The 15,236-nt window shown below is 44.0% G+C and overlaps 1 protein-coding gene across 1 annotated transcript in view; it reads left to right on the top strand.

Annotated features, from left to right (window-relative positions):
- LOC111873541 (GTP-binding protein Rit2) overlaps nt 1–15,236 on the top strand; it is a 69,790-nt gene that overhangs the window by 49,194 nt on the left and 5,360 nt on the right. The window contains exon 3 of the mRNA XM_023868331.2: nt 13,932–14,014. Within this exon, the coding sequence (XP_023724099.1) occupies nt 13,932–14,014 (83 nt within the window). The remainder of the gene's footprint in view (nt 1–13,931; nt 14,015–15,236) is intronic.

Genomic DNA, 15,236 nt, shown 5'->3' with positions numbered 1-15,236 from the left:
ATCGGACCCGCGACCCTTCAGCTTGTAGCATAGTGCCTCAACAAACTACGCTACCGCGTGCACCGATTACAACCGAGAATCTCACGAATACAAGTCCAGGATTACGTCACGCCTGTATTAGGCACACTAAACGAGTGTCGAGGTTTCTTTGCAATTGCCTGAAACCTCGTTCTATATATTGGGACAACCGCATGTGTTTGTACAGCAAAACAGTTGAAGGCGTATGAAGGTAAACAAACGCAATGGAATATGTGGCCATAATGGAAGTGACGTTTCCAGCTGCAGGGGAATTCTATGTCCGGCCTCACGTCACATACAGCTACGTAACAATACAAAGGGAAGCTCATGAATTGTTATCACTTAGCGCCGAGCGTGTTGTCAAACCGAATTCAAACTGAACACACGCTGATGTTGAGCTGAAACAAACATGATCTATAATTCGCGTACCTACTTACTTCAACAAGTACAGCAGTAACTACATGTACCACATGCTTTAACATTCAGAAACATTACATTCTGCCCACACAGTGTATCTGTGTGTTCCGTATGGTTCTCACAATAAACAGCGACTGTTTCCCTAAACAGCATTAACCGGTTGGGCTTTGTAGCGGAGACGTAATGTGTTTCCTATGAGGTACGGACTGGATTGCTATATATTCTGCCCACACAGTGTATCTGTGAGTTCCGTATGGTTCTCACAATGAACAGCATTAACCGGTATACTCGTGCTGACACTATGGTGCAACAAACGTAGCGCCTACACAGAAACAGCGGCCCCTCTGTCGGAGATTGTGCTGGCGAGGACCAGCAGCAGTTTAACCGACTGATCGCCTTAAAAAAGGTTCATATCCATTAAAGGTAAGGCAAGAGAAGGACTGCGGACAGGAATACCTCGCCATCTGTGTTAGTTACATCCCTACAACACACGAAGTCTGTTTTCTTACGAGTATTACTGGGCTCATATATTATAATTAATTTATTTTTATATACTTTCTCTTTACTTCTTTGCCTCCTTTATAACTTTTCCTCTGTTTCTGTCCACAGGTCCTTTCCAGCGCGATAGGCTCCCTGTTCCCCCTACAAACTTCTTCATGCTTAGCTCTTAGCACAAGTTCTGGCCCTCCCTTCTCTGACTGACCGCTAACCCCGAGTGACCTGTAGCTCTACTCTGAGTATGGAGTTAGCAGTTTCCTCCTCAACTTCAATAATATCCACCAGAGTACACGAAGTCACATTCTATAAGACTGATTTCTTTTCGCCATGTTTTCTAATTTCCTTCTATCAGCAGCAACAGACACAACAACATGGCAGATACGGGACGAAACATAGACGGGACAAATATTATTTTTCAATTATCTGCATATAAAAATCTTATATGGCCTAAAAGAGAACAAAGTAGCACAACGTTAGGAGTGACAGACATTGCAAGCGGGAATGCCAACTTCGAGACAGAGAATGTCCCTCTATCTTGCAGGTGCCTACTCTCCCCATGCAAATGATTGAAGCGATATGCGTGCGGTTGGGTCCAGATTGTGAGAATGTCAAGGCAGCCTGCTCGCCGTGCCAGCACACATGCTGAAATAGACACAAGCAGAAGTGCCCTTTCTTCGTCCTGGATATGGCCGCTCCCCCTGTCTTTATCATGTGACGTAGAGGATAGGAATGGGCGCAGGAATAACATTCAAATTAAGAAATCAAAAAGTTGACTCATGCAATTAAAAACAGAGATTCGGAACGCACCAAAAATCTCTACGGCAACATGGCAGCCGTGGCTACGGTACATATTGGTAAATGAATGTTACAAACATCACATCTTGTTGTGCTGTTTATTAGCCCCAATTGCTGGAAACAGCATACAGAAGCGATAAACTAAGGTCGCTCCAATGTTCAGGCTGTTAGACAATGGCTTCCCACTGCGGAGCCTCGGGTTCAAGCCTGGGTGACGTCATGTCACATTCATGATGGAAGAAGTGGCAATGGAACAGTTTTTTCCTTATAGTTTCTTCTGCTTCCCCCTGCTAATCATCATTCCACCATTGCTCCATACCCATTTATCACCGTCCCCTGATGTGTGTGATAGTCCTGATCACGCAGCACATTATCATATCCTCGGCCTTTAAGTTTGGGGCTTGATATCTCTCCTGGCACTTGGCTGGTAACTGAGAAAGTTATTTTCCTCTGAAACGTCGTTATATCCCACAATACGGCAATCCTAACAGTAACTGCGGTGAAAACCTGAGATCTCGAAAATAAAGTGTGATGTGTGTTCCATTGAGGCATGAATTTGTTTGCATCGGAACTGAAGTTACATTTTAACAAAATACTCGGTAATTTCATCGTTATTTGCCCCCCCCCCACCCACCTCAATGCCATATGAAGGAGACCACAAATGAATCAGACAGTGGATTGAGTTACAATGCCCACTAATGAGGGGTCACACCGGGGCCCTACAAGCCCTACTGTTACTGCGCTCTGTGATTGCATGTGAAGTCTGCAACATGACGTGTACCCCGACTGAAGCACTGGGACTTCAACCAGCCAATCAGAGTAACGCTGCATCCAAAGTCTCATAGCAAACAAAATCTGTCACTCAGAATCTACCTAAGGTTATGGCTGGACGTCTGAAACTTTATTGGCGGAATTCCGGAGAACACAGGGGAAATGCAGACCATCTCAGGCGCTATTTGCGTAATGTTATGTTCTTCAAATCCGTTTATCCCCGATTTTAATCCTACAGAGGTAAAAAAATTCGGTATAATAAATTGCTTCTGGCCCTCGTCAGCACAGTCGATCTCGGTTTCGGGTATCGTCGGGACCCATGACCATATTTTACGTGTATTGAAATGGGGCCTGTTTTTCAGAGACAGCAGGGGCCTCACTGCAACTGGTCCTCTCCCGTCTAGGGGCACGCGGTGAGGCACTATGCTACAAGTCGGAAGGTCGCAGGTTCGATTTCCGATGAGGTCACTGGTTTTTTTCAATTAACCTTATCTTTCCAGCCGCACTATGGCCCTGGGGTCCACTCAGCCTCTAACAGAAATGAGTACCACGAATTTTCCTGGGAGTAAAGGGTGACCAGCGCGTAAGGCTGACGACCTCACCGCAATCTGTGAACCGAATGTTTAGAAAATGTGGAAGCCTCGATGTCTCACAATCCTATGGGCCTCCACGGCCTGTTACAGGGATAGCTCTTCTTGTTATTATTATTATTATTACTATTATTATTATTATTGCATGAATTCTTCCCAGAACTTCTGAAGTCCATGGCGCGCATAATGAATATAAACTTGACTTCAGAGCGTCGCTCGAGGGTTGTAGTGTATAAGAGTTGATCAATGGAAGTGTTTTCTGTGGCAACAGCAGTTGGTGATGCGAACTTCTGAGTTACAGATGGACAGTCCGCTACTGTTAACAAAAGCACAATGCTAGTATCACAAACCTTCATCTAGTTATCTCCCTGAAGTACGGTGTAATCTCTTCCTTGAAGTATCTTTACTAGCACGCCATGACCTAGACTAAATCTCGTCCTCACCGTCCCATATCCAAATTAATATCTTCCGCTATCTATGTCTAGATTTTCCACGTTGTCTCTTCCCCTCAGGACCATACAATGGAGAGAGGCACATAAGCGCACACTACGTATAACTTGTGTGTAGCAGGAACCGAGCTATGTTATCATACATGCCTGTATGCGCGATAAAATGATACGCTCATAAAAAGTCCGTTTATGCATTCGAACTAAAGACTGCACGAAGGCCCCGCCATAGCTCAAGCGGTTAGTCGCTGGCTTCCCGATCCCGGGTCTGGTCAAGTGGAATTTGTGGTGGATAAAGTGGCGCTGGGGCAGGTTTTCTCCGAGTACTTCCGTTTCCCCTGCCAATCTTCATTCCACCAAATTCTCCATCATCATAATCACGCGGGCAGGTACAATAGGCCAATCAGTGGTCGCCGTGCCGAGTGGACCCAGCTGGACTCCGCCCCCCCCACTAAGCGAATTAAAAAATAATGACCCGTACGAAACAAAATTCTAACCAATAACTGGTTCTCAGAATTACTGGGGTTTCAGACTTTTTCCCTCGTCCAGGATTCTACAAACTAGAAAACGAAACGTTTCGGAAACTGAGCCTGTTTCTATTCTCAGGTGAGGTGAGAGACACATGCTCTGTTGGGTCCTTTAGAAACCGACTCATGTCTGAGTCTGAGGTTACGACCGACGGTCAGTCGGCCAGTCTGTCTTCGAACAGAGCACCCAACTGGGGCTTTATTACTGTCAGGCAGCTGCTGGTTTGTTGTTGTGGAGCGCTGTCTCTGACGAGAGGACGGGTCTGCTGGTGCTCGCCAGCGCAGTCATTCCCGGGTCCGAGTCCCGCGACATTGGCGACCATATTTTACCATCTCAGATTCAAAACTTCCCTTTTCGTCGCCTCCTTCGACTCACAGAGCTATGGGGGAAGGATTGAAACCCCGCCTCCAAACGGGATGCACAGGCAACCCATCTCAGCGTCACACAGCTATTTAAATACCAGAGACCAGGCTAAGTCGAAGGGAGAGAAGAGGAAAATATGCAATAAAAATTGTGATAAAGCACGCACATGCGTGGAACTAGAATAGAAGGGGAAGTAGAAATTTATGCTACAAACCTAGGCAACAGACAACGTCCATGAATACCAGTGCATAGAAGTGCGTGAATAGTTTGTGAAAACTTATATTGCCTTCCGCTAGCGCCATCTGTGGAGTGAACCAAGTAATTCTGGGTATTATACATCATCGTCAGAACCCTTCAGAATCTACAATAAATGGCAGTGAATTATCCGATGAACAGAAATGTATATTTCCATGAAACGAGTTTGCTGACAAGGAAGCAGGTTGGAACAGAGAGATGGTGATTTGATTAGCAGATTTATCGCGGCGACCTCGGTTCATTACTTGCCGATAGGAGCAGCACACATCTCTGTGTTCGCATTAATTCGTTCTCAAGTCTCTACTCTATTGGCTAGGGAATTAGTTAACTTGGTTACACCGTATCGAATTGCTATAGCAACCATAGCAAGTTTTTTAATCTGTTGGTGTTTCTGGCAGCTGCAGCGGGCTGACAGGGAATAAAACCAACTTCTTCTGCCATTTGCAGCAGTCAGATTAATTTGGTATACACAATGCTACAAGCTGGAAGGTCGCGGGATCGAATNAATGTATAGATCCACATTTTCTTGACCTCGGCACTATTGGAGGTGAGTGGTCAGCGTCACGCTCCGGCTACTTTACCTCGGTACCCATTTGATAGAAGGTTGGGTGAACTCTAGAGCCGGTCTGGACGTGGAGAAAAGAAAATTCTTGATCCTACCGGGACTCGAACTCCGACGTCTTGGTCGTCCAGCCCGTAGCCAGTCGCTATACCGACTGAGCTATCCCAGCTCTGCATTTAGATACAGCGTACAGAGAGAGAAGGGGCACGGTAAGATGCTATTTGCCTTACACTGAGTACGACACGACCATAAAACTTTTATAAATATGATTAATATTCCTCTACTCACCGACAATGTAGCGCTTTTGGTGTCTGACTAGCAGGCTTCGTTCACTCCGCGACTTGCGCACAACACACAGTTAAGAAGAAATAAGTTTTCTTTACAAACAAAACTGACATGAAAATACTCAACCTTCTATTTTACACAGAACTTCACAAAACACCTCATAATGTTCGGAGTATGTGAGAGTACAAGCTCAAACAGCTGTGACGAACCACAGTAACATGAACTGTATTATGCCCCAACGTTACAAGAAAGAAGCGAACATTGGTAACTCACATTAATGAGATCGTAGTATTATTGTATGGATCGCAACTGAAATATATACACACTACATATGAAATCATAACATATCTCTCCTAAGCTTTAAATCCCATATAATTTCTAATAACCATGCCTTCTGATAAGAAACTCTCACTCCTTGCCGCCATTTTCTCCCAATAAACAAATGAAATACGAATTACGCCACTGCGATAGTCTGATGTCTCGGGTGCGTTCTCTAAGCATGGAATGCGATGTTGGGAAGTAGCAGGTAAACGTAAGCACACAGTAGGGTGATTGTAATGTCGATTCTACACATTTATACGGCACAAAGGACCGTAGGCCTGAGATTAAGAAGCGAATAGTAACAGAGAGTGTACAATTAATGGAATAGATACGAGTTGATGTAAAAGTCAACTACAGGACACATANTTTCATATTAAACTGGTTACACCTGATGGAATTACTGTTCATTTAAATATCGAGCAGTGTGACAACTCGAGATATTTTTACTAAGATTAATTTATTTTTTTATTTTTCAACACGTCTCGAATTTCCTTTATAGCCCGTAATCATTTCAGAAACAGTTTTGTCAGTGAAGTGGTTTCAAACCCGCGACGCCTAATTAGGAAGCCGTTGCGCTGTTTTATATTTCAGTCATGATATGTAATGAAGTTCCTTCTAGGGTTACAGGAGCCGGGGTAGCTCAGTCGGTATAGCGATTGGCTACGGGCTGGACGACTAAGGGGTCGGAGTTCGAGTCCCGGTAGGGTCAAAGATTTTCTCTTCTCCAGATCGTCAAGACCGGCTCTGGGGTCCACCCAACCTCATATCCAGTGGGTACGGGGGGCTCTTTCCCCGGGGGCAAAGCGGCTGAGGCTTGAAGCTGACCACTCACCTATAGCTAGTGCCGAGGTCAAGAAAATGTGGATCTATACATCCATTTCGCCATACGCTTTCATGGAGTAGTGCTTAATTCGTTGAGCACAGGGACAAATTTACCTTTACCTTCTAAGGTTACACTGGCATCGATCTCGCAGTGAGTGTCTTGTTATTGCCTGTCTCCAAGCTGTAATGCTGTTTACACAAAATGAAAAGGCTCTGTTAAGTGCTTTTCGGGAAAAGAAACACGTACTTCTTGTTTGCGTGTCTGTCAGTCCGTACGCACGCACCGGGCACATGGTACAGTAACCAGAAGAAATGTTTCTACCGTTACAAGAAGGCTCCACTTATTCAATACTTTTGGAAACTGATGCCGGAGAGCGGCTCTACAGCTCCGGTAGCAGAACGCGAAGGTTCCACACCGCTAATACCAAAGCCCGCCACTGGACACGATCCTGAGCCAGTTCCATCCACCCCCCAGCCTTACGGCCCATTTCCCTAAGATCCGTCTTACTAATTAACTGACTCTCTGGTAGCAGAACCCGAAGGTTCAACACCGCTAATACCAAAGCCCGCTACTGGACATGAGCCAGTTACATCCACTCCCACCTTCACAGAACATTTACCCCCAAGAATATACCAAGAACATTCCTCGTACTCATTTCTGTTAAAGGCTGAGTCGACCCCAGGACCACAGTGCGGCTGGAAGGATTAGGTCAATTGAAAAAATCCACCTCATCGGGATTGGATCCCGCGACCTTTCGGCTTGTAGCATAGTGCCTCAACCAACTACGCTACCAGTTAATAAGCGAGTTACAAAAAAATCTGTTCGCTGTGAGAGCACGAAAAAGAATGACAAATGAAGGACCAACCTAAAGCGAAACGCGTGTTAAATTGTTTGCTTTTCTGTTGTCCTCCCCGGCGTCCATTGCATCCATTGTCCGGCCGAGGCTGCAACTTTGGGAAATGGAACGAATTAACCACAAAATGGCGTCCATGAACATGGAGGGACCATGAATGGAATTGGTGACGGACTCTGTTTCATTACATTATCGCGAAGTTTCTCGGGGTACAGTTGAATTAGTACATGAATGGCCCTCGTACACATTTGTTGCTGACATGCATCTATTATCTTAGATACTAATCGATTTTCACACGCGTGCGGCGATTATATTTCTGCTTTTGTTGAGGCGGCATTCTGAACAGACTGAGCGAGACTTGGCATGCAATTCCATTCAAGCTTTAACAATGACCACTATTGTTGCAAAATTATTCAGGAATTATTTGTGGCGTAGTTGGTCGAGGCACTGTGATACACACCGGAAGGTCGCGGGTTCGATTCCGGATGAGGTCATTGGGATTTTCAGTTTACCTAATCTTGTTATATTTTAGCGTCCTGCTACACTGATTCATGTGCATGGTTTATGCTAACCGTCTTACAGTGTATACACTTATTCACCTTATTCTTCACTTCCACACTACAGGTTTCAGCACTAATGTGCCATCCTCAGGTGTCTTTATGCACGTTAAACTACTGTACTGCATGCCATGATGTCTTCATTCTAAAATGACTAAAATCTGTATTCGTCATATAGGACTATGAATTCTAAATAATAAAACTTTTCAGGATTCATCCTACGTCGCACTCAAACACGCGAATTACGCCAATCCTCTTTTATGTGAGCATTCTTCCTACATACATTTGTGTATCGTGTTCTGTGTTGTGTTCTGCTCCTGTTACTGCGTGCGTTGTACATATACATGCTCACATAAAAGAGGATGGCGTAATTCGCGTGTTTGAGTGCGACGTAGGAAGAATCCTGAAAAGTTTTATTATTTAGAATTCATCGTCCTATATGACGAATACAGATTTTAGTCATTTTAGAATGAAGACATCATGGCATGCAGTACAATAGTTTAACGTGCATAAAGACATCTGAGGATGGCACATTAGTGCTGAAACATGCGGAAGTGAAGAATAAGGTGAAAAAGTGTATACACTGTAAGACGGTCAGCATAAACCATGTACCTAATCTTTCCAGCCGCACTATGGCCCTGGGGTGAAATCAGTCTCTAACAGAAATGAGTACCAGGAATCTCCCTGGGGGTAAAGGGTGTCCGGCGCGTAAGGCTGACAACCTCACCGCCACCTGTGACCCGATTGTCTAGAAATGTGGGAGCCTCGACGTCTCACAACCCTATGGGCCTCCACGGCATGTTACAGGGATAGCTTTACTTTTTTTACCCGATTTAATATAATAAGGAGTTGCGGGAAGAACGACGTGTCAAACGATTCTTATATTGTTCCGTGTTCATTAGTTGCCGTCGTGAAGATTTTACTGAGCCGTTACCTAGCAACGACACGGGGATACATATACAGACACATAAACTGATGGGAGGAATTTAATAGTAAGTCGTAGAGACGGGCTCAGTTGCCAATATATGCATACCAGTTTTTATAAAGATAGGTTCAGGCGTTCAAACGTTGATGGGGGCATACACAGACACACAGAAAGCATGCCGATCTCATAAGCATACTTTTATTTTTTTAATAATAAGGAACGTACGCTAAAATCGGCGCAGGGATATTGCACACGACCCTGTCTATGTTACCTTGGAAACGAGACCGACTGTTGTTGATTAGGCCCTTGAATACCGAACAAAAACGAAATCCGCCCGACCGACAGACTCGGTTTCGGCAAAATTGGAATTTCGCGTTTAGACCCCTCGTGCGATTGCAGTTGTCTTCCTGGGCAGTTATATTTGAGGATGTGGTCTCCATAAACTATTGAAATGTAACCAAAGAGCATAAAATGATGAAAAGTACGTATTAAAATATCGTAATACAAAGTCATAAAAAAGCAGTTCACTAAGAATATAAATTAAAATTACGAAATATTGTAACAATAATAATATAATAATAAAGTAAATATTTAATCAGAGAATAGCAGGATGGTGAGGCGTGTACGGTGAAAGTCTCTGTGTTCAACGAATTAAGCACTACGCCATGAAGGCGTATGGGGGAGTGGATTATAGATCTACATTTTCTTGATCTCGGCACTAGCTTGAGGTGAGTGGTCAGCTTCACGCCCCGGACGCGGATAGGAAGTTGGGTGGATCCCAGAGCCGGTCTGGAAGATTTGGGGAAGAGAAAATTCTTGAAGCTACAGGGACTCGAACTCCGACCCCTCGCTCGTCCAGCCCGAGCCAGTCGCTATACCGACTAAGCTGCCCCGTTTCCTATGACGAAGCGCGTATTTGTGATAAATGAGAAGCCCTAAAACATGTCTGCAAGGCAGCCAGCCTGCAGCAAAATATGTTAAGTTGTAGATAGAAGCGTCAAACAGCGCACAACTTCTCTACTGCGCTTGAAGTTCGCGCATCTCGAGCAGATACTGCATATACAAACAAACAACAATCCAATTACATATTGTTTCAATGACACAATGTCCTCCTAACACAATCCCCGTGCCTTGTCGCTGTGAGGAACGGCTTACAAACCAAAAACAGGATAACTTGTGGCTCGAAACTCTCAAGCACCTCGCGGGTACAGCGCAAGAAACATCGCAACATGCAAACAAACAATAGAACAGACATCGAACTTATAATTCGAACAACAGTTGGCTTACAAGTACACGAATTTCTCGTCAAGTCGCCAATAACACGATAAGATGTAAACTGTAAATATGGCGGCGGAGACTGCCACGGCCTACCCGATGATATGCTTTTACTCAGGCTGACAAACTTCATTTGAAGAGACGGAAGTACTTAAAAATGCAAAGGCTGATAGTTTGGTGAATATTAGGGTTCAGAAAAATTCCGTTACATGAGATTCTCTTTGTACTCACTGATATTGCTATAATACGTCACCACAAGTAACGTACATCGTTACGTCATCATTAAAAAGTTACTAGGTTTTATTATCAGCATACTGTCACGTGATGGAATGACTATAGATGGAGTTTGCATTGCTAATCGAATTTATTGGACACTTTAGCACACAACTTGTGACTACACTCCACAGATCACTATCATACACACAGACTTGTGTTCTCAGTCACGGTCTTCATTAGCCGTTGCTTGGTAGCGGCTTCAACAGCGGACGTTCCCCTTCTCTGGCTTCCCGCACTGACCCCGGCCTCAGCTACCAGCTTCTGAAATTCTCAACTGGCTGCATGCAGACTCTCTCTCTCTCTCTACCCCTCAACTGATTGGTAATGTGAACGAGAGAGACAGAGAAAGACAGTGGGGTGGTAGTGAGAGACACTATATTTGGAGAGGGGCAAGAAACTATCTCAAATTTTGAAGGTTCCCAGGCAGTGTCTGCTCGTCCTTCTGCTAGAGGTAATGCGTTTTCGGAATTATTTTTCTTTAAATTACTTTGAAAGGGCTGCATTACAGCAGAATCTGACCTAAAATTACAGGAAAATTTGGATGCTGCCATTGAGAGGGGTGCACGTGAATTATGCAGTGCAACATGGCACGGACCGCACAGAAAACATCGCTTCCAACAGCTCCTTTATTGTCGCGTGTGTGTTGCGGCTACCTGACGGCTATTGCGTAATCATTTAGCAACTGGTGTGTTTACAGAGCCGTTCCCTAGCAGCAGCTGTCTCTGCTGGCTTTCAGCAGATATGCCACAATACTTTCGGTATTATACAACAGTGAAATTAGATAATAAATACACTGGATTTTTTTCTGCGAGGTTGTCTACACAAGGTGGGACGTGCAGTAGGTGGACTTCACGCTGAAGTTTCCACACTCCTCGTCTGCCGTACGCAGTTGTCAGCATAGTGACCTCCACGCCCGCGAGACGCCTCACTGTCGGAAGTCAGAAGCCTGCATAAAGTAACAAGACTGTATACTCCGTCCGTCTGTTTACAGAGTTTCAGCGGACATGACGTGAGCAAGCTGCCGTGTTTTTCTTAGCCACTGAGACACGAACTGAATTTAAACACTGGCAGAATCGGATGGTCTTGCTACAGGTGTGGCTCCAGTCTGCATTTCCCGTGTTCCGAACATGAAAAAACAAACAGAATTCGACGTCACTGCAAACCTGAAATAACAGAGAAACACGTGGAAAGTTTCCTACTTCTTGAACACGAATCACAATTCAAGATAGCTACAGTCCGGGTCGTAAAAAATGCCTCCTCCGACAGAGCCGACGAACAGATAGAAAACTATTCGGCTGTCGTGTGGTACAGACCAAATTGTTACTTGTTATTTTACTGATATGGGAGCCGGGATAGCTCAGTCAGTATAGTGGATAGGCTGCGGATTGGAGTACCAAGGTATCAGGGTTCGATTCCCAGGAGGAAGAAGAAATAAGTCTCGTCTCCACAGCGTCAAGACCGGCTCTTGGGTCCACCCAGCCTCCTTTCCAATGGGTACCGGGGCGTAAAGCGGCCGGGGCGTGAAGCTGACCACTCACCGCAAACTAATGCCGAGGTCAAGAAAATGTGGATCTATACATGGACTACCCCATACGCCTTCATGGCGTAGTGCTTAATTAGTTAAGCACAGGAACAGCTTCACCTAACCTAACCAACATGGCGATCACGCAGCTACTGCGGGATTATGCGTGCTTCTTGTTAATATTTTTATACATGCGTATATAAAAATTTTGTAGGAAAATTTCTTGACTACCTGAGCGACTACTAGCTTCTCATGAAGGGAATATTTTCCCCTGAATTAGCTCTGTACGTATTAGTTTCAAGTTAGCACACAACGCAGGCCGCGCCATAGCTCAAGCGGTTAATCGTCGGTTTCACACCGCGACGGCCCGGGTTCGAGCCCGAGTCTGGTCTTGTGGGATTTGTGGTGGACAAAGTGTTGATGGGGGTAGGTTTTCTCCAAAGTACTTCGGCTTCCCTTGCCAATTCCCATTCCACCAATTGCTGCACAATCACCATCATCCGGGGCTGGTACAACAGGCCAGAGGTGGTTGACGTACCAAGTGGACTCACCCCACTAATAATAGCACAAAACACAACGCTTCGATAAGTTTACTTGCTTATAACTAACTAGCTGCATGCAGCTGTGCCCTTCTTGAGAAGCCACCAATTGTGCAGCTACTCAAGAACTTCCCAACATTTTATGAAACCCGAAGGTTTATTACCACGAAGAGGTTAAATAGTTCTGTCCAGTGTGACTGGTTAAGATTTTCTTATTTCAATTATTCATGCCCTTACATGTTTCGGTCTTCAGAGACCATCTTCAGAGGGACACCTTTACATCAATACAGTTAGAAGCCACTGGACGGAACTATTTAACTTTTTCACAACATTAGTTCGACGGACCAGAATGAAACAAATCAAATGTATTACCATGTTCACAAGATCCCTCCTGAGCCAGACGAATCCAGTCCATACCAACCCATCCAATCTCTCTAAGATCCATTTTAATATTAATGCTTTCGTGGGTACCCCAAAATCTGTGAGAATGTTGGACAGGAGGTCCCTCCTAACTGAATCATGGGCTTTTCGCTAAATTGACAACAGCATTAATTTAGGCGTTTTGTCTGTTTCCTTTTTTCTGGCAACTATGTTCGAAAGCAGAGCCCCAGATACAACCTACGCAAGTACCTGTATCCCTTTCATGTCAGTATTTTCTGCGCATCACACTGGTCGTTCCCACCTACAGCCACGATGAGTACAATCAAAGTGTCACATTTTCACGGCCCGTTAGATATGGCGACAGAACAAACAGAGCAATGGAGACTGAATCAAGGCTTGTCAGCTAAATTTAACAGCCATTTAACACAAGAAATTGATGACTTTGAGGCGACTACACCAGAGAGAGAGAGAGAGAAAAAAAAAAAGCTGGCAACCAACCAAATCACAGCTAATCCATTCAAGCGAAACAGATCCTGACCTCCAAAACTTCGAAACACTTCAACTGTTATATATATATAAAAAAACATCTAATTTTAGAATGGACGCGCGCCGCGTGTTACAACGTTTCTAAAGAAGAAGAAAAAGAAGATGAATGGTTTATATTACAAAACATATGTTGCGTCTGAAAGTGGAATTTATTTTAGTCCATAATTGAAGTGGTATATCCCTTGCCAGGTAGGCCACTGGGCCACGCGAATGAGGTCACAATCAACTGTGCACTACACGAAGTGACCTTTATCAACTGGCAACTTATCATTAACAGTTAGTCGATGCACAGAAGTCAGGTTGAATCGCTTTAAGACTCGTTACAACGTCACAATGAATGGAACAAAGCTCTCAGTATTCCATGCCCTTATTTCTTTCTTTTCAGATGCACCCAAAGAACAGTCTGTGTTTATTATGCTGAATGGCGAGGAATCAGAACTTTGTTTCATAAATCTGGCAAACCCTAAGGTAAGCATGATCACTTCACTTCCACAGATTTTACTTTGTTTGTTTCACTTGGTAAATTTTCAACAGTTTCTTTTCCTTTTGCCTTAAGCGTGTAATTTCAGTTCCAGAAACACATTAATATTTACATACACTTGTGTGCATTCATGAGGGGTACCAAAACATGCCTATAATAGAAGTTGTTTCAGACCAGGTTTCATAATTAACACAGGTAATAGCTAATGTCATACTTCTCGCAACGAAATCGATCGTTGCATGATACACGACTACTGGTTGCTGAATATCGAACATCGAAATCCGTCTGATCGATACAGCCAGTTTTGACGATATCGATATTTCTCGTTTGGGCCCCTAGCGTGCGTAACGTTACTTTCTTGAAGATGCCGCCTATGTAATTTTGTTTGGGGAAATGGTCCCCATAAATTACTAGAACTTACTGAAACTCGTTAGAACTGTTTTAAATATAATCACAATTCTGTGTTATGGGGCCAATTTGAGGGCTCCTGCTTTTGGGGGAATGTTAATATTCACCGTGCCCTGATGTATGAGGGATAAACTGTTAAGAACCGAATAAGAAAGTTTCGACCAAGCGTTCAGGCGCTAGCGAGGCACACATACATACGTACAAACAGACAGCTTACCAAAATCATACAGCATTTTCATAAAATCTAAGAACACCAGCTAGCAGACGATTAATACAAGATAGCTATAACATTTACATTTAAATTTCCTATAGCATAAACATACAAAATTGACGAAGGTGATAACAACTTTTAACCCCTATAATCCATATATTGTGGAACAAATATTTTTATATTTAAATCTTAACTACTCGTAAAAAGCTTCATTATAGTGTTGTAATGTAAATTTACTTTCACTCTACAAGTAAGTATTCGCCCGCAACAGCAGACACCAGTTGCGCAACATGGGTACATATTGGGACAATTAACTTTAATAACTTGGGTTATAGATTATAGAAGTTGCCTGATGATGACCTAAATTGTAGACCGAAACATGTAGCTAGAAATCCGTGCTTATATTAAACAAGTAAGACACATGTAAGATTTGAGGCTTTCACGGCGGTGACTATGAAGAAAGGAGTCTTCTGGGATTTGGCACCGTGTATATGTCAGTCTACTTTTACCGGTTCTCACGGTCTCTTCGCTTGCGGATTTCTTATATTTTTCCTTCTACCCTGAAGATGGAGGCGATACATTCCTCCGAA

The sequence above is a fragment of the Cryptotermes secundus genome, unplaced genomic scaffold, assembly GCF_002891405.2.
Source record: "Cryptotermes secundus unplaced genomic scaffold, Csec_1.0 scaffold395, whole genome shotgun sequence".
NCBI classification, from domain to species: Eukaryota; Metazoa; Arthropoda; class Insecta; order Blattodea; family Kalotermitidae; genus Cryptotermes; species Cryptotermes secundus.
Note: the sequence above shows the minus strand (reverse complement) of the source record. Positions and strands in the feature narration are given on the sequence as shown.